Below are 23,924 nucleotides of genomic sequence, written 5' to 3' on the forward strand. Positions count from 1 at the left end.
CATTTTACCTTCGCAGCCCCCATCTCCCTTCGCTCCCATTTCCCCTGCCCAGGAGACCCTCCTGCTCCGGTTGCCGTTCGGTGGGCAGGGGAGCGGGGTGTGGAGGCGGCCGGGAGCCCGGCCTCCCAGCTCCTGCGGTTTAACCCCCAACTTTCTGAGGTGCGCGGGCCGGGAGGCGCGGGGGGGTGGGGGGGAAGGCTTCCAATTAGAGGCGGCGCTGGAGGTAAATGAGAGCCGGCAGAAAGCCATCCCACTTGGAAGCCTCCTGCGAGAAGCCCATTCTGCCATTAACAATGGATTTGTCTTTACGAGGAGGTTAAGTACTTCGCATTATCGGAGCAGCCGTTTTTGCGAGCGCATCCTCGCTCGGCTCCGCGGCGGCGGCGGCGGCGGCAGCAGCAGCAGCAGGAGCAGCGCGGAGCCTTCCGCTCTGCTCCCGGGGAGAGAGCAGTGTGCAGCGGCCTGACCCGGGGGTCAGCTCCCTCCAGGGTGTGTGGGAGCAGGGGGAGGCGGCTCGGTAATCCTCAAGGCAAGAGCCATGCTCTGAATTTTCCGCGGTTAGCGCGGTGGTGCCCGCACCCGCGGCAGGGGAAGGCGGCGCGGCGCGCAGCCGGGCCGAGCCAGGCCGCGGGAGGAGCGAACTAAAGCCCCAATGTGTTCGCCGGGAGCCGCCAGCCTCCCGCTGCAAAGCTCGGGCACCCGGGGAACAAAAAAGGCACAGAGGCAAACAAGCGCGGGTCTGTTCCTCCCTGCCACGGAGGAAACTGCGTTCACAAAGAAAGAAAGTTTAACTACAGTTAAAAATAAAAGTGGAGCGAGTTTAGCCCGAGATAACTTGAAGTCATTGGTTAAAGGAAAAAAAAAAACCACCCAGCCTCAACCACCCAGCCCCACGCTGTAGGCGCACACATGTGATCCGGAGTTTGCAGCCCGGGGGAAGGGAAGCGGGCGACTTTGTGATGCAAGTGCGGGCCGATGGCACCGCGGATCCAGACCTGCGGGGAGAGACAAAGCCCGGACCAGTGCAGCCGTGAAGCCGCGGCTGCTGCCATCTCGCCGAGAGATGCGCTAGTTCTGCTTTCCGAAAGAAGCAATTTTAATGAGGTTTTCCCTAGGAAAGGGAAATAAAAAAAACAAACAGAGGCCTTTCCTCCAGCTGTGTGCCTGTAACTCACGTGTGTTCAGTCTAATAACTTTTAATGTCTAGCCCTAAAACATCTTTATAAAAAATAGCTTTACAATGTAATAGGCCAGGTGTCCTTCTGCTTGTTATCGAAGATTAAAAAAACGTGCGTGAGCCTTTTCAGATGCGTGTCCCGCCGTGCCGGGACCAAACCCGGCCGCTGCCCGGGGTCGTGTGCCCCGCCGGCAGGCACCACGCGACCGCAGCCCGGCCGCCGCGCTCGGCGGCTCCCCGGGCTCCCCTGCGAGGAAGCCGAGCGGTGCGGCTGGAGTTTCGGGTTTCAGACGGTGGATATTTCACTTCTGCTTTGAGACGGGCGAGTTTTTTAAGAGAGACGTAGCGAAAACACAAAGCCCCGTGATGGCAGTTTCATGAAATGCCAACCCTCTGGCCGTGACCCGGCTGCATGTGTGTGTGGAGGGTGTGTGTGCGTTCCGTGTCCCCCCTCCCCAAGCAGCTGGCAGCCCCCGCATTTTTTTCCAGACATGGCTTAGATTCTCGAATAAAAACTTCTGGATTTTTTTTTTTTTTTTGGGGGGGGGGCGCTTTGTTAGGGACGACTTTTCGGGAACTCCTGCTGTTCCGTCTTTGGAGATAAGTAGCGGCGCAGAGCAGGCAGGCAGCCCCGGCAGTCCTGCTCTGGTGCTGAATACTCACCGCCTTGCTTGCTGCTTGTACGGTCTCGGCAAGGAAAGCTTTTGCAGCTCGCCGCGTCTCCGCAGCCTTTTTTCGCGCAGGGTCCTGGACGTGGCGATTAAACATCCCCCCCGGGGCGAACTGTCCGTGTTAATCGCCCGGCGTTTGGCTGGCAGTCGCTCCCACACGGAGGGGCGGCGAGAAGGGCTCGATGCGGCGCCGGCGGCGCGGAGGTGGCAGAACTGGCCCTGCGGCCCGGGAGCCTCTACGCCGCGATCTCCGCGGGACCAGACCTGGGAGTATCGGCGGGGATGGGCGTTATGAACGTGAAATTTACGAGTCGAGCTCGCCGAGCCAAAAGTTACCTTGCCAAAGTAAATAGATGCAGCCGATAACTACCAACCCGGAGATTAAAGGGCTCCTCAACCCGGGCAGAAATCTTAAAGCAGCCGTAGAAATGCCAGCGAGGGAAACGGCGCTTCAGTCGCCACCCCATCCCGGGCTGTCACACCGCTCACACGCGGTAAAAACCGCGTTAAGAGCTGCCAAAGCCGGATCAGGCGAAAAAGCGCTTTAATAAGCTCCCCCCCCCCCCCCCCGCCCCACGCAATGCAGACGTTGACAAACGAGTGGCTTTTTTTCCATCCCGATTCAGAGCCTGGAGAAAGGGACCGGGGGGAAAGCGCGGAAATCAGCGCGACCGAGCCGCGAAACACGCGAAGTTGGGGCCGGCGGGTGGGACCAGAGAGGGGCCCCGGGGGTAGGGAACCCCCCTCCACGGGTGGGAGGCTGCGAGTGAGAGGGTCCGTGCGGGCTGTGACCCGTGGGGGGGGGGGTCAGGACGGAGGACGGCTGCGAGCCCCCGGTGGGTTCTAGGGAGGCGGGGATGCCCTTGCGCGACGGGGGGAACCCCGGAGCCGGCGGGTCTGGCTGGGGGCGCGGGCTGAACCGCCGGGGGGGATCCCGGGCGCCGCGGTGTGGCGGGGCGTGCTGCGGACAGCGGGGCGGGAGGGCCGGGGGCGTCCGGCGGAGGGGCCGGGGGGCGGCAGCGCGACGCGACCCGCCGCGGAGCCTCGCAGCGATGTCTGGCAGCGCCGCCGCCGCCGCCGGGGTTTTGACAGCTTGGCGGAGCGGAGTGAGTGGAGCTTTATGGTAATTGCGGTTCTCCACTGGCCTTCTGGGTAGCGAGCGAGGGGGAGTATCGGCGGGGCGGGGGGGGCGGCTTTCCTCTCCCTGACGGCCGGGGAGCGCGGAGTCCCCCCGGGGCGCCGCAGCTTGGCAGCGACCTGTGCCAGCTGGGGGGGAGCGGGCGAGGCGAGGGGCTGACGGCGCGGCGAGAGGGGGCAAATCAATTAGTCAGGGCAAGGGGGGCGGTTAGCGGGCGAGCGGCCGGGCGAGCCCTGCCTGGGCAGGGAAACGCAGCCAGGGGAGGGGGAAACTTGCAGAGGGAAAAAGCGGTGGCGGCGCTGCTGCCGCTGCCGCTGCTGGCGGCGGCTCCCTCGGTGCAGCGCCTGCCCGGGGGGAGGGGAAGGGAGGGGAGGCGGTGGCTGGAGGAGGAGGAGGAGGAGGGAGAAAGGGAGGGGGGATGCGAGGGGAGCGCAGCGTGCAGCAGACGGAGCCCGGTCTCCCAGCGGCAAGGTGAGGAAGAGCGGCTTTCCCGGCGGACTAAAGAGGGGAGGGGGGGGGAGAGGAAGAAAAAGAGAGAGAGGAGGAGAAGAGGAGGAGGAGAATTAAATCCCCAGCCACACACACACAAAGCCGCGGCGGCCAGGGCACGGGAGACGGCGGCGCGGGCGAGATGTGGGGAGCGCCGCGCTCGCCAGCGCAGGAACTTCGCCCGGAGCAAGCCAGCAACATGGCGCTGCCAAACCAGAGCCGGCAGCCGGAATGAGCATCGCGGGCTGCCTCTCCCGCTCCCGCCGCTGAGCCCAGCCGAGCCGAGGAGTAAAGCCCGGGAAGCGGGCACCTGCCCCGTCGGCGCCGGCAGCGGCCGCGCTCCTGACCCCCGCGCCCTGCAGGTCCCTGCCTTCCCGCACCCCTTCCCCGGACCGCCCGAGCCGGGACAAGCCGCGACTCAGGCACCCACGGAGAGCGGGAGAGGGTTCGGGAAACTTTTCTCGCCTCCACCCCCCCGACGGGGCTGCCCTTCCCGGGCGAGCAGCAGGGCGAGGCGACGGTGTGGGGACTCGCGGCGCGGACCGGGTACGCCGCAGCCCCGCGGCGCGGGAGGAAGGTCAGTGCTCCGCTCCGCGAATAGCTCCCGTGCGGAAGCGCCGCCGCCGCCGGGTCCCACTGTGACGGGGCGGCCGCGGGGCTCCCCTCGCCCCGCCGCGGGGACGGCAGCGCGGCGGCGCGGCCGAAAGTTACGGCGCGGGGCAGCGGGGCTCGGGCGGGGGTGGCGGGCAGGCGGCGGCGGGGGGAGAAGGGTCTCCCGGTGCGCCTCCGGGGCTGCGGTGGCGGAGGGGAAGTTTGGAGGCAGCTGCTTGTAAAGATGCCTATTTGGGGCGGCGGAGGCGGGGGGAAGGTGCCGGTCGAGCTGTCGGCTCCCGTGCGCTTGTGAGGGGGGGGGGGTGGTGGTGTTCCCGTCGTCTCGCACTTCGCGATCGGGAAGGCGCCGGGGCAGCGGCGGTGCGGGGCTCCCGGGGGACAGGGCGAGCGACGAGCGGCGCTGCCGACCCGCCGAGCGGGGACGGTTCCCGCGTCGGGCGGGCCGGGCTCCGCGCTCCCCGCGGAGAGCGGCGGGCAGGTGAGCGGCGGCGAGAGCCCGCTGCGGGCTGCCTTCCCCTCACCAGGGGAGCCCGGGGCGCCGCTCCCCCCCCTTCCCTCCGCCCCGGCGGGGCGGGCGCCGCCGCGCACGTGGGGCAGCGCGGCCCGAGGCTTTCCCGTGCGCGGAGCTGTGCTGGCGTGAGGTCCGGCGTGAGACGGAAGTTTAGTCAGCCCTAAAATGTAGTTTGGAGTTGGGGGGAGCGAGCCGGAGGGAGGGTCGGGGCTTGCCATCAAAGGGCCGGCCGGAGGGGGACGGCCAGGCAGGGAGGCAGCGGAGGCTGCTTTGTGAAGCCGGGGCCAAGTGGGGCGGCTCTGCGCAGCATATGAGGCATGCATTTGATGTTCGCGGAGCGAGTCCGGGGGCGAGGGCTGCGGAGCGTTCACGTTCCTCTTTCGTGATGTGTGTGTGTGTGTGGTGTGTGTTTTCTTTTTTTCCTTTTCTCCCTCTTTCTCGTTTCTGCGATGTCTGTCGGCTCCCGGGCTTGGTGATCGCGGAGGGGGCAAGGGGGACGGCGAAGAACACCTCCCCCTTTCCCCCGACAGCAAAAAAAGCAGCCCCGACCACAGTGAGTGGTGTAAAACTGACAAAGTGTGGCGACTGGCTTTAATGGTATCGCCTCGGAGCGCCTCGCAGCATTAATTCCCACTAATGAATCTTTTCCAGAAACTCCGTTCATTGCTTTCATCTGCTCTTTGGAGCCTGCAGCTTTTGTATTCGTGTTTGTATTAAAAGTGGGGGGGACGGGGGGAGCCCAGCCCGCACGACGTAGCCCCGTAGCCAAGCCCGGATTTTCCAAAGGTTTCCATTAACTTACTTTTTTTTTTTTCCCGCCCCCTCCCCGTGGCCCCTGCCGCGGGGGACGAGCGGGGAGAGCCGTGCCCCGCCAGGGCCGCTGGGGAACAAAGCTGGGGGTGAGAGCGGGCGGGCGGTGCGGGGTCTCGGCCCCGGAGGCAGCGCCTGCAACCCCCCGCCGCGGGCTCCGCTGCGCCCGGGCCGCCGCCACCCGCGCTGCCCCCTCCCCGCCCGCGCTTCTCCCGCAGCTTTGTGCCCGTCGAGCCCGGCGTACCGCTTCCTCCTGCCGCCGCTCTCGCCTGCTTTCGTCCCCGAGACACTGGTGCTTGCCTGTCTGTCTGGAGCCCGGTGCCCTCGCGCTTGCAACACACCGATTCCTTTCCTTTCGGTTCTGCTGTCAGAGCCGCTGGGTGTTTTTTTTTCCTTTTTTTTTTTTTCCCTTTCCCCAGAGGTAGCCAGCGCAGCGCTCACCCTAATTGCTTTTAGGAGGATTAGGAGCAAACTCCCCCCCCCCTCCCTTTACCCCTCCCTCGGTTGCCTTTGCGCGCCGGGGTTGCAGTTTATCCCTGGTGCAGTTCTTTGAATTGCTGTCACAAATAGGTGACTCAGAGTTAATTAGGAAGTATGCACCGGATCAATGGGCTGCACAGCTCATTAGTTATTCCCCAGCCTTTTGCAGCGTTGGACCTCCGGCTCCTCGCCCCGTATACCTCTTTAATACGCAACCCGGAGGGCTGGCAGGGACCAGGGAGCACTTCGAGTGAGGGGGGCTGGGTGTGAAGGGGCGTGATGAATACGGACATTGAAGTTTCCAGGTTGGGAGGATGCGTGTGGACGAGTGGCCGGGTCCCCTCTTGCTCTCCTCCCGCCCCCCCCAGCCCCTCCCACCCCGGCTATCAAATCTGCCTCCCCGCACGAGCGTGGAGGGCCCTCGCCCGCCCCGAGGTCGGAGGGACGAGCCCGGAATGTTACCAAAAACAAACAGGCACCAAAAAAAAAAATGTGTGTGTGTGTTTATTGGAGCGTACGGTGAGAGAGCAGACAAAATCTCATTTGTCAGGCATGAAGGTGGGCTGTATGGAAGGCTATAAATATACCGGGGAGGATTGTATCGCGGTCACTTTTCTGTTCTTCGCCATTTCTAAGGTGAGTGGCGGAGGCTGAGGGACCGGGCAGGGGCTTCTCCTGGTATTGTTTGTCCGTCTGTGATAGATCGGTCTAGACAGCCGCTCAGGCTCCCTGCGAGCTCAGGAACCAGAGCCTGAAAGGGAGAGTGGGGGAGTCGGAGAGGAAAAGGTCACCGCGATATTTTTTTTTTTTTTTTTTTTTTTTTTTGGTGGCGATGGTTGTTAACCCTTAAAGCCGACAGGGGATCGCGGCCGGCTGCTCGGGCCTGGAAGGATGCGGGAGCAGCAGTGGTCGCAGGGATGCTGCTGGAGCCGGGGCACCGTGCCTCGGGCCCCGGCGCTGCCCCATCCATCTCATGGCTTTATGAGAGCTGTTTCCCACAACAGGAAAAGAGTTCACGAGGCGAGCGCCAGATTATTTCGTTCCCAGGAGTTTCCTCTCTATGGAAACTCCGAGGAGAGCTTGGAGCTGGGATCAGACAGCCGCGGGGCCAGGGAAGCCGCCACAGCCTCTCGGGCTCAGGGGGGCGGCGGAGCCCCGGGGGGTGGCCAGGCGGACGAGCCCCACCGGCGGGGCGTCCCCGGTGGCTTTTAGCCCCCCCTGGCTCCGCCGTGCCCCCATTTCCTGCGGGCTGCAGTGGAAACCCCGCAGCGGAGGTTCCCGGCCCCGCGGGGGGAGCGGGTTTCTGCGGCTGCCTTCGGGTCCCATCAGCTGCCTCCCTGGCAGCTCGGTGCCTGTCGCCCCACCGAGCCGCCTGCATGTTCACAGCGCGGGTCAGCCCTTGGCTCGTGCCTTTGCAGGCGGAAGCTGGGCGTACCTGCCTCAGGGTGTTTGGAAGCCCACGGGAGGCATGCACACCTCGTGGAGCACAAGGGCGGGGGGGGGGGGGCCCTGCTTTGGAGCTGGGGTGGGTCGGGGGTTATTTGCAGCTCCTGCGTGTGTATGTGCTTCCTTTTGTACTGAGACGTCCTCGGTGGATGAGATGCGATCGTGGTGTGCAAGCCTGGGCGGTACAGATTAAAAGCAGTTAAAGCTTTAGAGCGATAGATAAAAGCTGGTTTTGTTGGATTCGCCTGCAGCACAGACCATTCCCATTCCCCTTTGTCTGAGCCCTGGTTCCGGGCGCTACAGCCTTACTGGAAATGCTCCCGAGCAGTCCGCGCAGCCAGGGCAGCAGGCAGCTCAGCGCTTATTTACACGTCACATCTAAATACATCTCTAATTAGATAGAAGCAACGCCGGAAATGGCAGATTTGTTGCATATCTAATAGAGACCAGTGCAAACAGACTCAGCAGGGCTTCCCTCTCTTCTCTCTCCCCCCCGCAAAAAAAGGACCAGCAAGACCAGGCTAGTAATCTGAGACCAAACAGAAATGACTTCTCCCATTTGAGTGTGTTATGAACCACATTGGCGAATGTCTCTATTCTAATATTTAAAGCAATATTTAGGATGTGTGAACTCAATGCCCAAATATGGACTGGGTCTTGAAACAATACTGGTGCCTTGGCTTTATTCCTCTGCTGGTGGACAATCCAGGCTCCGTGTCACGCACTGTATTTGCCTTTACCGGGATGTGCGGAGAGCTGCAGCTTCTCAGGCAGTTCGAAATTGTCGTTCGTTTTCCTTCCTTTTCCCCCACCCTGTGATAATTCGCTTTTTTTTAAGGCTGATAAAGAAGCCAAGGTCCCCTAACAGGGATGCCAGAGGCAAGGCGACTGAGTTCCAGCGGCTCTTGTACAGTCCATGCAAGCAAATTTTGTGGATCCGTGCAGCTGCGAGACCACACAAAGTTGTTGACATGCTTTCGGGTCTCTGTTTGCGGAGAAAATGGACCCAGGCCACCACAGCCCGAAATAATGAGTGCTGTGCATACCAAAGTAGTCTTAGCAATCTGTGGCTGTCGTTTAAAACGTCTCTCAACTTTGACCGGTGAGTGGCCCCTGCAAAGACGGGCAGAAGAACTGCTCCAGCTCAGGTTGTAGCTCTAGCAGCCACATTGCTCTCGGAGTAAGTGTGGCTTGGAGTAAATTGGTGCTCAGCATGGAGAAGTAGGCTCTGATTTCTGGGTGTCTCGAGCAAGGTGTGGGCTCTCGCCGGGACTGCAGCGCGGTTGGGTTGCACAGGTGATATGCGATACGCTATCTTTCCCCCGAACACCGCAATAGATCACGCTTTAGTGCAGGCTTAGAAAGAGCAGCATGAAGCCGAGTTTAATACTTCCTCCTTAGGCTGGTGTCGCTTTAGAAATAATTGATGGCCAGAGCGGGCCTGCTCCCCTCATTCGTGGTTTTGCAATAACCTGAGCGGTGGAGTTGAGCCGGCTGGCTGGGGAGAGCCGGGCTAACCCCTTTTAGCTATGCTGAGCAGCTCTCACTGGCTGCGTGCGTGCGTGCAGGAGGCAGCGCGGAGGCCTGGGCTGCAGGCAGGGGGAGTTCCCGTGGCCCTGAGCAGCTCCCGTTAATCCTCGTGTCCTTTCAGGGAACGGGCTTATGGCGGTCGCTGCTCAGGAGCGACCTTGCCCTCCGACCCACCCCGACCCGCTCAGGTCCCCAGGCTGCTGTGGGCAGGGGCGTCTTTCCCGGGGGAGCGCGTCTTTTGTGGGGGTTTCTCGGGAGCAGCCAGCCAGCGCTCCTTTGAATGGCTGAGCAGACGAGGTGGGGATGGAAAGGAGGAGGCCAAGAACTCGTTGCAAATGTGGATTTAGGAAAGTTCTGCTGCTTTCCAGCAGGGAATTCATTTTTCCTTGTTTGCTGGACAGCAGTTCTTGGCCGAGCGGAGATTTTTTTTTCCCCTCCTCTCTTCCACCGCTGGAAAAGTTAGCGAGTGGGAGCACGCTTCAGTACCTGCCCGCCTGTTCTCCTAAACCGTTGTCTGAATTATTTGGGACTTTCCCTCCGCTTGCAAGCGTTCCTCACACCCCAAACCTACCTCGTGAGCTAATAGATTCGGTGCCGTGTGATTAGACATGCAAGGAAGTCCGCTTGGAGAAGATCCTGACAGCATGAAATATAATTTGTGATCTGAAAGACAGTTTCCAGTATAATCTCATTATGCACCACAGACTCCCGGTGTTATTTTGTAGAAGGCGGACAATGATCAATTTACATTGACCTGGGGCTGGGCGAGCTTTTAGATGGTAATTGCCATATTGATTTGCATGCAAAAAGACGACCTGCTAAAATTAAAGACCGGAAGCTAAATTAAACTAAATTTATTGTCTAGGTGCAAACTAAAAAGACTTGTTAAAGTCTAGGGTAGACTTGGAAAGCTATGAAATTCAGAGAAGAATGACTCTCATCCCGATCACTCTGAAAAATGAATCTACATGATGGAGACCGGGGCTGCAAAGACCCCATTGTGAGTGGAGGCATACAAGCCGGGGCTGTTCCGTGTAAGTCCCGACTCTCTAAACAATCGGAGAATAAAATATCTCCTCTGTCCAATGAAAATCTAGGCCTGAATGTTGGGATTGTCGTGCTAAGGAAAACAAAGCTTTATTTGGATAAGACAATTAAAGTGGAAAGCGCAGAATCCACCAGCCACACTGGGAATGGCTCGTATAAAGAGCTGAGTGTGTTCAATAGAGCGCTGGGGAAAGGGGGAGGCTCGGGGCTGCGCTCCGTGGCCGAGCCCGCACCGGGAAAGCCTGGCATTGTGCTTCCTCTGCCTGCTCCTCGGCCAGGAGGGGCGAGATTGCTCCCAGCCAAACGCGCTCTCCTTTCCGCGGCTCCCTGTGCCCTCAAAGCAATCTCCCGTGGCCGGGAGCTGCCCTGGCGCAGCTCTGCGGTGGGGTCGCTCCCCGTGCACCTCCAGACGGCCCTGGTGGGTCGCAGTACGCCAGCGCTGCCAGCCAGCCCGTTCCTTCTGAGAGCGTGTTTTGCTTTTCTTTTTCAGCTGGAGTAGCTCTTGCTCTTACCTCCGGTGTTCATTTAACGCTCGGGAATACCTCACCTAGGGGCCTCGTATGTCTTTCAGTATTTGCATATTACAAAACATTTGGGCCTGTACCCTCAGTTATAAAAGTCAGATCTCCTCCTCCACAACAGTATCGGAGTAGCTGGCGCCTGGGACAGTTGATAGCAGAGAGAAGTATGCCCATACTTGCACAAGCAGCAGACCCCACGCCTGGGGCAGCCCGATGGCTGTCCTTGTGCTTGCATGGACCAGGTGCTGTGGGGCTGCCTATCCCTCAGCCGGCTGCGTTTCCCCCATGCTCCCCAGGAGTGGGGTGGCATTGCAGCTGGGGGGCTCCTGGAGGAGGTGGCAGAGCGTTGTGGGGCTCATTTAGCCGGGGCTTGAGTATGGCATTTGCGTGTGGCGGCGGGTAGGGACAGAGAAGTGAAATGAAAGCTGGAAGGGGCGTATTCTCAGCTCTCCTTGAAATTCACAGAGGGCTCGCTAATGGCACAAGAAGGGGTGGGCTGAGCTCTTCTTCTAAGGGTAAATTCCCTCTGAGCCAAACTTTCTCCACGGGAAAGCTCCTGGCTATGGAGAGATCCTACAGGGATCCCTGATCCCTGGGCAATCCCCTTTGCTCCCACGCCTCGGCGTGCTGGACTTGTTCTCTAAGCTTCTCCGGCTTGCCCACAGCAGTAGGAGGCTGAGCTGGGCGTTGGGGGAAGCGCTTCCCACAGGCTGCGGTCTCTCTGGCTCACCTTGCTCTGGCCTGGTCGTGCTCCCCACACAATGTTTTCCTTTCCTCCTGTTTCAGTAGTTAAGCACAAAGTGGATTAGCAAAGTCCCGTGCAGAATTAAGCCGGCCGATGAGAAGTTATGCCGAGCTCTGCCAGGCAGACCTCCTGTGCCGTGCCGTGCTTTGCTGTGCCAGGGCAGCCCAGGGCCAGCGAGCAGGGGTGCATGCTTCCCAGGGCCTCTATGCAGAGATGAGTAAGGAGAGAAATAGCTCCTTCTAAAGTTGAGAGCAGCAGGGGAAGCGGGAACAATACTTGAAAGCAGGAAGTGATCTCCCAAGGTAAATGTTTTAATGGAAGTGTAACCTGGCATTGCACAAAAACCCAACCCAGGGCGTCCGCTGCCAGCTGGGGAGGATGCAGGGCTCGGGGGAGATGTGTGGGAGGCTGTGCCGTGCCACGCCAGAGGCACCCACGGCAGAGCCGTGCGTGCGGAGCTGGGGGCGGCTGCGTTGTGGCCTGCCCTGAGCAGGCGGCTGAAGGTTGTCTTATTTTAGCTACAGAAATATCTCTCCAGATCCGTCACTGCGAGATCTCATTTGCAATAAACTGTATTGGCTCTCCTCTTTATACAAATTGCTGGTATGAAAGAAAACCCAGCCTATATGCATGGAGGCAGGCATGAGCTAGTGAGATCAGGTTTCCTACTGAGCTCCCGGAGGAGAAGTCAGCATTTGATTGAAGCTACACTTGGTTCTTCGTTCCCAAGGGACAGCAGCCCTGAAACACGAGAGCCCTCCCTCCTTTTTTCCCCCCTTCTCTCTCTTCTTCCTCTAAAAGCCTTTGTGCTGAAAGAGCCTCAGTAGGGACGAATCGCCGGTCCTCACAAGAGTGTGTTGCAGCCTTTGCTGACATTGTTTTGTTTGCAGTGGTTTTTACCAGGCCAGCAGATTTCTAGCTATGTATAGGCAACGAATAGTCGATAATACTGACCTGCAAGTACGTACTGGCATCATTTGTCGGTGAATCCGATTTGGAAGTCGATTGGAGATGTATCACGTCGGTGCGAAGCACCTTACCTGCCTGGGGAGCACTGCCCTTTGGCAGGAGTCAGGCCAAGATGGAGATGTGCTTCCAATAAACCCAGTTATTTTCCCTTGCTGGTGTCAGCTCCCAGACTGCATATAAGCACCTAGAAAGTGTGCTTCAAGCTCCTGTGGCCTCTTCAAGAGTTAGTGCGGTACACAGATTTCAGAGAAAGTTGCCATGTCGTGGTTTTCCCTTAGAGATGCACAATTTGGGTAATGCTAGAAGTGGAATTGGACAAGGGAAGTTTTCCTCGAGTTGTTTTATTTTTCCTTTGCTTCCGTTCAGTAAATTCCACTTCTCCTCTAACTTTGACGCTGATACAAAAATAAGTAAGGGCAGGGAAGGAGGTACGGGGATTTACAGTCAAATTCCAGCTGTGCCCAACAAAAGGCTCGCTGAGAGCGTGCAGCACGCTCCTTTGCTGCCAGGTGGTTGTATCGTGAGCGAAGCTGGACTCGTGTTTTAGGTTATTGGGGTTTTTATTTCTTTTTTTCCTTACGAGGGAAAGGGCTGAAGGTGGAAAGGTGTCTCTGCCGGCCGGCTGCGCGGCGGGGCCGGGGTCATCACCCGGGGCAAGGCCGGCGGGGGCGGCCGGCCCGTCGGAGGGGCCCCTCGGCGGGAGGTGTGCCGCGATAACGGGTCGGGCGCTGCCGCCGCCGGCCCGGTGCGAGGCGGCAGCGCAGGGGGTGCGGGGGCGGGGAGCCCGGCCTTCCCGGGGAAGGGCTGCTCGGGGGCGAGCCCGCCCGTGTGCCGCTGCGCAGCTGCCGGCGCGGCTTTCCCCGCTGCTGCGGGGCTTCCCCTCGTCCTTCCCAAAAGGCAAACCGAGAGCGGAGCTCAACTTCTGAGAAGGCTTTTCGTCAGGCGAGAGTGCGGGCTGGAAACCCCTCGCTGCTGGGGAGAGCCCCGCAGCGCTCGGGACCCTGCCGGCATCGGTCTGGTGGAGCAGCCCCCCCCGTCCCGCAGAAGCCCCCCCGAAGCTGCGAGGCTCCGCCTGACCAACCGCCGGGAACAAGCACGTTTCTGGCCCCCGGGGCGGGGGAGGTGGGTAGAGGGTGTTCCTTGTTTAGAGTAAACCAGCTGCAGTAGTTGATGGTAAAGCAATGAAGGCAGACACAATGCTGCTGTTGTTGGTTTGATCTCTAACTGGGGATTGTTAGTCTGGATTTAACTCTGTGGCGAGGGGGGGGGAGGCGAAGGCTGTTTACAGCCAGTGCAAATAATGTGACAGCTGTTGGAGCGCGAAGAGCCCGCGCCTCGCCGGCACTCGCACACAAAAGCTCTCGCTGCGGCCGGAGCAGCCCCGGGGCCGCCGCGCCGCTCCCGGAGGTACCGCCCGCCGCTGCGGGGCGGCCCCGGGGCTCGGCGGGCATCCCGGGTGGCAGCAGGGCGCCGAGCCTCGCTCCCCTACCGCGGCAGCGGCGGCGCTTAAGCAAACGCCCTGAGGCGGGGAGAAGCCGCCTCCCCCCCGCCCCGCTTCTCTCCTCCTCCTCTTGATTTAGAAGCGCAGCGAGGCTGCGGGGGGAGCGGCCGGCTCCGCGCCCGTCCCCGGCCGGCTTCGGCTCTGGGAAATCCCTCCCGGCGGCGGGTTTGCGCCGACCCCGGTGACTTTGTGGGGGAGCCGTGGGCGAAGCGTCCCGGCAGCCCCGCGGGAGGAGAGGGCAGCCCGGCTCCGAGAGCTGCCGCTAGCCTCGGGCAGGGCACGGTGTGGTGCTGTGGCCGGCAGTGCGTGTTCGCCCTCCATCTCTCTCTTGAGATGGCGCAACCCCTGATGAACCTGGATGTGCAGGGACTCCTGGAGTTAGGTCCTCGGTGAAAATCTCCTCCTGCGTAAATAGCCCGAGCGGCTATTTTCTCCTCAAAGCCTCTGCACCTAAGCCCCTCGGTTTGCCTTTTGAGCGTAGGATATAAAATGCTGCCTGTTCTTGAAGTTTGTTCCGGTACCCGAAGTGATCTCCCGGCCTTTTCAGAAGCGCCTCTGGGAAGTCGAAGGAACTTGGAGAACTGGGTTCCGGCCTATATTTGTACCTGACATAGTTTTGCTACCTACGAGAATCGCTATGTTTTATATAGTAAGTGACCTCCACGTACTATTGTCTTTTTGACGAGGCGGCTCTGGGGTGGAAAGCAGGTATGAAGACGAGATGCTTATTTCTCCCCCCCCCCTTTCTGTAATTTTGGTCGATGGATTGCCTTTATCTATTTTGCTCCAGTCAATCTGTTAATTTTTTTTCTCTTTTGGCCTTGACCGTCCCCTTGGTCCTTTATGGATTACGCTGTCCTATTAGTGGCGAAAGTGCACCATGTCATTCAACAATTTCAGCATCAATTCCTATAAACTGGTGTTTTATATGACATGTGCCATTTTTCTGCAAGAATACTGCTTGCGAAACTAGTTTCGCCTTGGAGCAAAGGCGGAAAGATAAACAAGCCTGCATAGCCAAAACACTGGCAATCTCTGCCTCTTTCCAAATCTTTTAAAGTCATGGAGTAATATTTTCAGGATTATACTGCTGCCTCTGAGGAGGGAATGTCGCTGGCGTAAAAAAAAAAAAAAAAAAAAAGAAAAAAGCTAATGCAAATTAGAGAAAAATAATTTTCTTTCAGCGATATGCAATGTATTAGTCACTTGTTATCATGTTTAGAGGCAGACCTCATTTGCGCGTCTGCCAACTCGTTCACATCTGCTCAGAGCTGTTCAGGGCATTTTAACCTTGGCGGTGTCGTGTCGTAGTCCCACGGATCAAGAACGAGTAATTAAAGCTCTAAGCAGCAGCAAAAAATTCATAGCCGCCCATCTGCATCGCAGTTGATTCGCTGCTTTGTTTCGGTGCGGAGCGCCGGGATGGGAAGGCAGGGCCGGCGGCGGCCTCCGCGCTGCCCTCCTCTGCGGCGGGGCATCGCCGCCACTGGCAACTTTGTTTCTTTTTTTTTTTCTCCTTTTTCTTCCTTTTTTTTTTTTTTTAATTTTTTTTTTTTTTATTTTTCACGGAAAAGCCGAGCGTTCTTGTTGGGTTTCCTTTTTTTCCCTGGTGTTTTCCACACGCCGAGACGGGGGCTGCGCTGCGCGGGCTGTGCCCGCCCTGGACGTTGTGTTTCTTGTAAAGGTCTGGAGAAGGTGATGTGAGGCTGGGACACACGAGTTGCGGAGACGTTTGCCGAGGTGCTTGTAATGCTGCTTTCGTAACCGACGGCTCGCCAGCGCTTTCCAGAAGCGCCCGGGAAAGCGTTTGCCATCAAGGAGAAACGTTAGCGCTGTAAACCCGACATAAACTTCGGGGCGAGGCTAATTTTTATGCATTGTTTAGCAGAAACCGATCTGTTTGTTTGCTTGTTGTTGGGAGGAGGAGGGTGGAAAAAAAAAAGGGGGGGGGAAAGACCCAACTTTCCAAGCACTTTTTCTTCCATGCGGCTGCCGAAGGTCCCTGCGCACCGGGGGCCGGCCCTGGCCCCGGCCCCGGCCCCGGCGCGGCTGTGCAGACAAAGCCCTGCGGGGAGCGGGAGGCTTGCAGGCCGGCTGCGCTCGGTAAAACGAGAGACGGAGGCACCTAAGTTTAGTATTTCGCTGTTGTGCGCCGGCCATTTGCTGCATGAGGCGCGGAGCCGCCGTCCCCCGGCGGGGCTGCCGCGGGGAGGGGGGGGGGTGTGTTTGGGGGGAGCGGAGGGAGCCGCTCACCATCCATCAGCCCCTCGAAGCTGTTGCTCCGTAAATGAGGGAACCACAGGCCCTGTCAGCCGCAATTATGCAAAATGAAGTCGTCCGTGATCAATATCTCCCAACGTCCCCGACGGATGCGTGGGGGGGCCGCCCCCACCCGGCGTGCGGCGGCGGCTCCGCGCCGGGGAGTGGTGCGCCGGGGTGGCCGGAGGGAAACCAAGGGCGTACGTCCCATTAATCACTCCACCCCCCCGGGGGTGCGGCGGGAGCTGGGGGAAGGAAACGGGGGCCGTGCTACGGTATTTCTGCAAGGATAACATTGCGGAAGTGAGCGCAGCCTTTCGCCCAACTCTGCCTCGCAAGAGCGCTGGGACTTTTGTATTCAATGTGTGGGGGGGTCTCCGCCACCCCAGCCCCATAAGTTTCCCGAGCTATCAGAAGGAGGGGAGGCCACGGCGGGGCTCGACGGAGGCCGGTGAATGGCGAGCCCGTGGCGCTGCACTCGCCCAGCCTCCCGCGGCCGAACAATAGGGGACGGGCGGGGGGGAAGGGGCTGGCTTTGGTGGTATTTTTCTTTTTCTTCCCCTTTTTTTTTCCCTTCCCCTCTCTCTTTTCTTTCTATCGCCCTCCTGAAAAGCAAAAGCCGTACGGAATAAAGGCAACAATGAAGGGCTCCCGGGATGCTGGGTGCGCGGCGGGTTAATGGGGTGGGGGCGCGCAGGCCTGCGCTCTCCCTTCCCCGCGCCGGGAATGCGGCCTTAAATTACCTGAAATGCACATTTCTGCCCGGCCCGCGGTGCGTGTGTGTGCGTGCGTGTGTGTGTGAGTGTCCCTCTCCCGCTGCTGCCGCTGCTCCTCCTTCGCAGCCCGGGCTCGGCTGCAGCGGAAACCTCGCTCCCGTGCGTGCGGGTGTGTGCGAGTGTCTGTGTGTGGGTGAGTGGGGGGGGGGGGGTGGGGTGTGTGTGTGTGTGTGTGCCTCTAAAATGGCGCGGACGGCCTGGGTAGGGAGATGCCGCGGCGGGTGGGCGAGGGAGGGACGCAGGGCTCTCTCCGGGGGGCCCCGTCTACCCGGGGGTTTCTGCGGCAGAGCCGGTTTGCGGCTCCTTCCTACAACCGCCTCCTCCGGCAGCCTTGTTCACGGCACAACCGGAGCGGCGGCAGGCTGAACCGCCGGGCTGCCCGGCGCGGCGTGCAGGGGAGGAAACCCCGCCTCCCCCTCCCCGAGAGATCAGCCTGCCCGCCCGCCGCGGCGTGCGCGGGGGGACGGAGGCATCGCCTCCGCCGGGGGAGCGGGGGGCGGGAGCCGTAACGGCGATGTGGGGCTGCCGGCGCGGCGGACGGGGTCGGTAATTCCCGCGAATCCCCGGGAAATCCTTCATGCAACGATGCTTAAAAGTTGGGTACCAGCCACCTCGCCTCCCTCCGGGGCGTGTGTGGGAGCCTTTGCGGACCATTTGTCGCACCCCCTCGATGCGTTTTAACCGGGGGACGGGGAGGGGGGGAATGGGAGCATGGGCCCCCGCCCTGCAGATGTCCCGTAACCTCCAGGTGTGGGTATCACCGTGTGCCGGGGCAGCCCTGGCCTGGCCCCAGGCCGCCCCATGGAGGCGTGTCTCCTGGGGTCCGGGGCTTCCTCTGGGGATCCGCGGCAGGCAATGCTGTGTGGGCTCCGGGGGAAGGCGGCCAGGGTTATTTGAAGGATCGCCAGCCATTTTAACTTTCCCTTATTGGCCTCCTCCCCCGCCTCCTTCCCCAGTTCCTAGGCTTATCATTAATTGAAAACTTTCCCCCACCCCCCCTTTTTGGCTGCCGCCGGCGCTGAGCGAGATGCAATGATTCGCCTCGCAGCATATGGGAAAGGGGGAAAGCGCCGCTGCCGCTACGGCGCAGCGTCTGTCTGTGCGGGGTCCAAGGCGTGACAGACGGCGCGGGGGGCTCGGGGGCCGGGGCCGCCTCTCCCTTGGGCCACCTGTGCCGGGGGGGGGGGGCCGCCCCCGCCGGAGCCCCGCTGCGGGCGGAGGGGGAGGAAGGGGGTCTGCGCCGGGCCGGAGCCAGGCGCAGCGCGGCGGCCAGCGCGGGGCGGCGGTGCCCGGCGACGGGGAGGATGCCCCGCTGGTGCTGGCGCTGACTCGGCGGCCCCGGCTGCCCTTGGACGGCTCCGCTGCGCCGTGTTTACACGGCAGAAAGTCCCGGTCGCCGTCCGACACGTGACGGTGTGGGAGCCGCGGGGGGGGGCGGGGACACACGGGGGAACGACGGGGGCGGCTGCGGCAGGAGCCTTAAAATAGACTCCGACCCCCTTGCGCTGCCTGCACGCTGCCTAAACCGAAATGCACTACTGTCGTGTGTGACTCAATATGTATTTTAAATCGGTTTAGCGATCTCGCTGGCGCATTGTGCTTAGCTTTATGGTTAAATGAAATGCCACACGTCCCGGGTAAAGGTCAAACTTCTTCTCTAATCCGCGGATCCGTGCGGCGGCTACTTAGGCTGCAGCTTCCTCCTCTGGTTTACAAAACGTGTCACTAGCGGTGATGCCGTATGGAGATTGCAAAAAATAACCCACAGTATTTTTTTTCTGTTTTTTTTTTTTTTTTTTTAAAGCGCAGCCACCCCAGTTCTTTAAACACTTGTCTAATATTAGATCGCTGGCTGCTGCCAGAGCTTTGTACGGCGCATTGTAAACGGTGCAGCAGTACAGTGTCTTTAAAGTCTCCTTTCTCGCGGTGGCACAGATCGTTGTTTTTTATAACTTGTAAATATGTAAGTCGGAGGTACAAGATAAACGAGGTACCTAAACACATTCATAAGCAACTGCCTGTATTTAAGCTTATAAATACCGTACGAGGGCTGCCCTTTAAATCAAACTCCAGATGAACGGGTTGAGGGCTAATCGAAGTAGATCGCTACGAGTCCCCGATAGCTTTTCCCTCCTCTCGCAGGGATTTTCACAAATCTAGAAATGATCCTTTCAGTGGCCTGGAACCAACGGCGGGGCGTGGGGGTGTATGTTGGGGCGGGTGTGTGTGTGTGTGTCAGAGCCGGCTAATTTATTGCATCGCTTTGAATTTCCGAAAGGCCGGGTGGTTTGCCGGAGCGCCTGCCGCTCCGTCGGTGCCACCGGCGCTCGCAGACCTTTTTTTTTGCTTCTTCACCCCGCGCAGCCCTCCCCGCCGGCTGCCGCTGCGCTGCTGCCGGCTCCGTGGCTTGTGCAGTGGAAACTGGCGGGCTGCCAGGCGGGGCTCGGAGGTGGAAAAGAGTAAAGGCGCCAAAAGGGAACTCGTGCGCCGCTGCAGTTCTCCTCCCGCCCCGCTTCCTGGCTCGCTGCAGCCGCCGGCCCGGCCGGGCTTCCTCCATCCCTCCCCTCTCCCCTCCCCGCCGAGACCTTCACCTCGCACACTCGCCACTGGGCACCCCCGGGGCCCGAGGGGTGAGTGTGGGGGACGAGAGGAGGCTGTCCCGGGCCGGGCGGCGCTGCCCTCCCCTCCTCCTTCCCCCAGGGGCACGGAGAAGCGGCGTCTTCGTCGTCCTCCTCCTCCTCCTGCTTCCCCCCCCCTCCCCGCGGGCATCGGGTTTTTCTCGTTTCCACGCCAGGAGCGTGTTAACAAAACTTTGCTGCTGCTGGCGTCAATGGCTGCCAAAAGTCTGTTGACGTTGCGAGGGAGACCCAAACGTTTCCCTTTTTAATCAGCTGCCCAAAACAGCGCGGTGTGTGTGTCTCTGCCTGCTTCCGCGGCGGGGGGCCGGCGGGGCGCGGGCAGCGCGGGGCGGTGGGTGTTCCCGGCACGGCATGGCACGGCGCGGCACGCCGAGGCCCCGCTCGGCAGCACGCCGGGAGGCAGGTTAGTGCTTGCAGGCGCTTTTTTTTCACAACTGGTTTCACACGGCGGCATCGCTGCGGAACCGCGTGTGCGTTGCGCGGCTCGCTCCCCCCTCCGCTTCCCCCCCCCCCCCCCCTCTTCTTTCCCTCCCTCCCTGCTCCGTGCATCACCGTCTATATTTAGCCGCAAATGGCTTTATCGGCCAGACACCTCCCGGAGGAAATGCCGTGCGCTCTCCGGCGGCCGAGCCCCGCGCCCCGCCGCGCAGCGCAGCGGGGGCGGCCGGGGTGGGGGGGCTGCTGGGGCGCGCTGACAGCGGCGGGGAGCGGCGGGGGGGGGGGGGGGGGCGGTGGCCCGTCGGGTGACAGGCAAGAAGGAGGGTGAGGAGGGAGGGAGGCAGGGAGAGAAGTGTCCTCAGTTTCCTCTGTGCGCTGGGGCACTCAGCCCGCCGTCGGGGTTGCATAACGGGGCTGGCTGCACCCGCCCCCGCGGAAGCTGGGTATAAATAGGAGCGGTGTCCCCCCCGCCCTGCACCCCTGCCCTGCGCCTGCCGCACTGAGGGCTTGTGGAGCTGCCGGCGTTGGCCGAGCTGCTGGAGTCCCTTGCAAGCTGCCTGCCCCGACGGACGGTCACTTGCGGAGAGAGGAGGAGGAGGGAAGGAAGGGGCGTGCGAAGAGTTAAAAGTCTGCTGCTTGTTGCAATGAAATTATGGCTGGCAGTGGCGCCGCTGCTCGTTCAGCAGACCTCCACTTTTTAAACAGTTCACAAGAAGTTCATCAGGGCGGTGATTATAACTGCACACACGCGTGCACCCGGGGTGGCGAGCACCAAGGGGCGGCTTTTGGGGAACAGGCTGGCAGCTGTAGGGGCTCTGACCCATCTGGGTGGGCCCTGGGGCATCCCACCACCTGCCTGTGTCCTGCGCCCTGGGGAGCTTTGCCCTCCTTCAGCCGTGGCAGCAGGACTTGGGGCCTCCAGATTACCCGCTGGGGAAGCTCTCAGCCCGCCATGCAACTTCAGCGTTTCGCTATCTGCACATGTCAGGGGATTGATGGGCTCTAATTCAGGCACCCCGCCTTATCTTAATGATGCACTTCCACGGAGGAAACCAGGCGGACGCAGGCGGCCCCTCCGAGGAGCAGCGTGGGTTGGCCTCGTGTGCCCCCGAAGGAAAGCGGGGTGCGGGGAGCGGGGCCGTGCGCCGCCCAGGCCCAACTCCTCAGAGCCAGCATCCATCCCTCACGGATGAGGCAGCGCACGGGGCGGCTACTAACCTTATGTAAAACCCTAAATCACTCTCTCCATGCTGCTGCTGCCTCTATTGAAAACATTATGAGCGGCGCATCTGGAAAACAGTAAATCTGTCCAGAAACCGTCTTTCCAGTGAAATAACTCCCTTTGAATAATAGCACAGTATCTAATCTTCGCGGATTTTTGTTTCCTCGCAGCGATTTTTGCCAGCTTCATTAGGGAAAGCTAACTGTTCTGGAGAGAGGAGGGTCAACACGCTATTTCATTAATATACATTTGTTCCAGACCTGGAGTTTCGCACAAAAGGCCTCTCTGAGGGGAGAAAAAAGTGTTGGGGAATAAGGCTTTCCTGCCGTTTCAGTTCTTAAACCTCTCTGAACGTGTGTGAAGTATTGTGTTAAAGGCCCAATCTGGGCTTCTTCCCCATTAAATGCCAAAGTGATCATTTGCATATTTTGTAGCCTGACGAAGGAAATGAGTTTGCTGGGGAAGCATGGATGCTTTGGGAGACGTTAGGCATTAAACTCCCAGTGGTCAATCGCCCGTTATTCGTTTGTGTGTGTGTGTGTGTAAAAGGAGTATCATGCCTCTCGCTTAACGGCTTCTATTTTTGTGAGAGAGGAAGAGCTGAGGGATATCCTGTGCATTAAAGGCTCCCCCTACTTATTAACCCAGCATTTAGCAGCAGGATGCAGGCTGAAGCTCAGTCAAAAGAAACGACTCGACCTCCGAAGAGCAATTAAAATCTTGCACTGGAATAAATCATGCGCCGCGATAATCCTGTTAATAAAACGCAGCTTGTCCTGACACTTCGCTCATGCAGCAAACCAGAATTTAATGCGAGCGGAGGTGGCGTTAGGCAAGGTAGAGGGGAGAAAAAGCCTTTCCCTCTCCGCTGCTGGACGTGAAAATGCGGTTACCTTTCACCTGTCTCTCCGGCTGCACACAGCGCCGATCCTCTTGGACTGCTAATACTTCTCCAGCGAGCCCGCTAATGATTTCTTTCCCTGGAGTGAGCAGGCATCATTGAATTACTGAAAGCGCTCGCAGCAGCAGCAGCAGCAGCAGCGGCAGCAGTAGCAGCTCCGATGCAGAAGCCACCAGGGCTTGGTGCTTAATCAAATCAAGGGGTGGGGAGCTCGCCAACCCACTTACTATTTTTAACCCCTTTTTCCAAGTTAGTCATGTGCAGACGTTAAAGGGGAGGTTTTTATTTAGATCTCTTCTCTAGCAGCGTTGCTTCAGTTTTAAGTCCTCGTGTGAAAGCTTTATCAGAGATCGGCGTAGCTAATACACACGGTACGTGGCTGTTCTTGCAATGTGCTCCTGCTCTCGTGCGTTCCTAATGCAGGGCTGTTGTGAGTGCCTGTGGGTAGTTTTCGCACGTTCCCCCAGCCCGCGGGGTCTCTCTCCTTGGTTCAGCCTATGTGAGCTGAAGGTTTGGGGACTGGTGTGTAGTTGGCCGTCTGAGTCATTTCTTGTTCAAACGAAATGCAGTGGAGAAACTTTTATTTGTCGATAGCCTGGAATGATTCTTAATTTTCTGTGTGTGCGCTGGGGAAAAGATCCATCTCCTCTGACCTATAAATGCCCTCAATTTGCTCCTTTATTGCAGGGTATCTCCCTTAGCGGTTAACATAGGCAGCTCACTCCCCGCACCAATCCTGCATTCATTATTAATTACCTGGAGGGAGGCTGGCTGCACCGCCGTGATGTTTGCACTTCCTCCTAGACAAATCTGCTCAACTTTTTTTTTTTTATTTTCTTTTTTTTTTTTCTAGTTTTAATAGAATATAAAACCGTGAAGAAAAGCGTTGATTTTTAAGAAGACGTCATGCTTTCTGCAACTCCCCTGTATGGCAACGTTCATAGCTGGATGAGCAATGAAAGGGTCCGCATGTGTGGAATTAATGAAGACAGGTAAATATTTAAGCTTCTGGCAAGTTAAACCACACTGTAATTCTGCAGCGTGAGGTCTCCAAGTTCGCTCGCTTCCCTAATGCTGGAGTAGATAGCTGCTGCCTTGCATCGCGATCAGCCCAGCTTGGAGAGGGATTGGGGGGGGGAGAAACAAGACGTGCCTGAGAGCGGTGGAGCAGCCCCTGATTTACTATTTAACAGGCAAGATGGGTCAGTGAAGCGGAGACGCCCTTTAAAGAGATTACTCCCCAAAGCAGCCTTTAAATGCGCTTTTACAATTAATTTATTATTTCCTATTTGCGAAGGCAAATTAAACCAAATAGTGCACGCATTCTTGCGGTGACTGTACGGCAGAGGGGCACCTGCCTGCGGCTTGGCATTCCCTGCCTTCGGACCAACAGCTTGTCCTGTGGAATAGGAACAGCGGTCTTTCCGTCTCCCACAAGTGAATTTCTCTTCTTCCTCATCTTTTTTCCTGCTGAGTGTCATTCATTCAATGATTAAAATTACTGTCTCTAAGAATTCTCAGCGGGGTGATGCAGGCACTGGCCAATGTCCTCTTCCCTTAAACCCCAGCTTTTTAAAAAGCAAAACGACACTGCACAGAAGCTGCAGGTAAGCCTGCGGTTTTCTGTGCCAATTTTGTGTGATTTTAGTGTTTTTCTCTCTTGTCTTTGAGCCCATGTTCTCGCTGTTGTGTGAAAAGCCTCCAAAAAGTTTTTGGTTGTTGCAGGGAAAAACTATTTGAAATATAAACTGGAGGAAAACGGCCAAACATCGCACTCTGCCTTCACACCCTCTCTCCCTGCTTTCCTCTCAGCTATTTAGGCATAATATTTTTTCATGTTACTTGCAGGAAAAGTGAGTCTTTTAAAAATGAATAAACAAATACATTAAAACCGCATTTCTCCTTTAAGTTGATAATGTGCCTTTAAGCACTTTGATTGAAAGGAGTTCTTTTGGGTAATGCTGAAACTTTCCTTCTGCTGCATGTCAGCGATTTTTATCCCTGGGATTTGAAATTTGGCACTAAGGTATATTCTTTATCGG

General features: G+C 58.8%; 2 protein-coding genes across 7 annotated transcripts in view; one reads left to right on the plus strand and one right to left on the minus strand.

Annotated features, from left to right (window-relative positions):
* Window positions 1-330: 330 nt before the first annotated feature.
* On the minus strand, window positions 331-4,816 carry LOC137675793 (nascent polypeptide-associated complex subunit alpha, muscle-specific form-like). Its single transcript, XM_068422010.1, has 5 exons — window positions 3,856-4,816; window positions 2,641-2,940; window positions 2,006-2,112; window positions 895-995; window positions 331-430 (listed from the first exon to the last, which is right to left on the minus strand). The coding sequence occupies exons 1-5, from the start codon at window positions 4,814-4,816 to the stop codon at window positions 331-333; spliced, it is 1,569 nt and encodes a 522-aa protein (XP_068278111.1).
* Window positions 3,419-23,924, plus strand: part of BCOR (BCL6 corepressor) — a 58,246-nt gene continuing 37,740 nt past the window's right edge. For 5 of the 6 annotated variants that reach the window (XM_068425066.1, XM_068425070.1, XM_068425072.1 and 2 more), the window contains exons 1-2: window positions 3,519-4,052; window positions 22,736-22,874. In XM_068425066.1, the coding sequence (XP_068281167.1) occupies window positions 22,789-22,874 (86 nt within the window). In that variant the 5' untranslated portion in view covers window positions 3,519-4,052; window positions 22,736-22,788. Of the gene's footprint in view, window positions 3,458-3,518; window positions 4,053-22,735; window positions 22,875-23,924 lie in introns of those variants that run through there. The other variant, XM_068425067.1, reaches the window with a different exon arrangement.

The sequence above is a fragment of the Nyctibius grandis genome, chromosome 2 (assembly GCF_013368605.1).
Source record: "Nyctibius grandis isolate bNycGra1 chromosome 2, bNycGra1.pri, whole genome shotgun sequence".
NCBI classification, from domain to species: domain Eukaryota; kingdom Metazoa; phylum Chordata; class Aves; order Nyctibiiformes; family Nyctibiidae; genus Nyctibius; species Nyctibius grandis.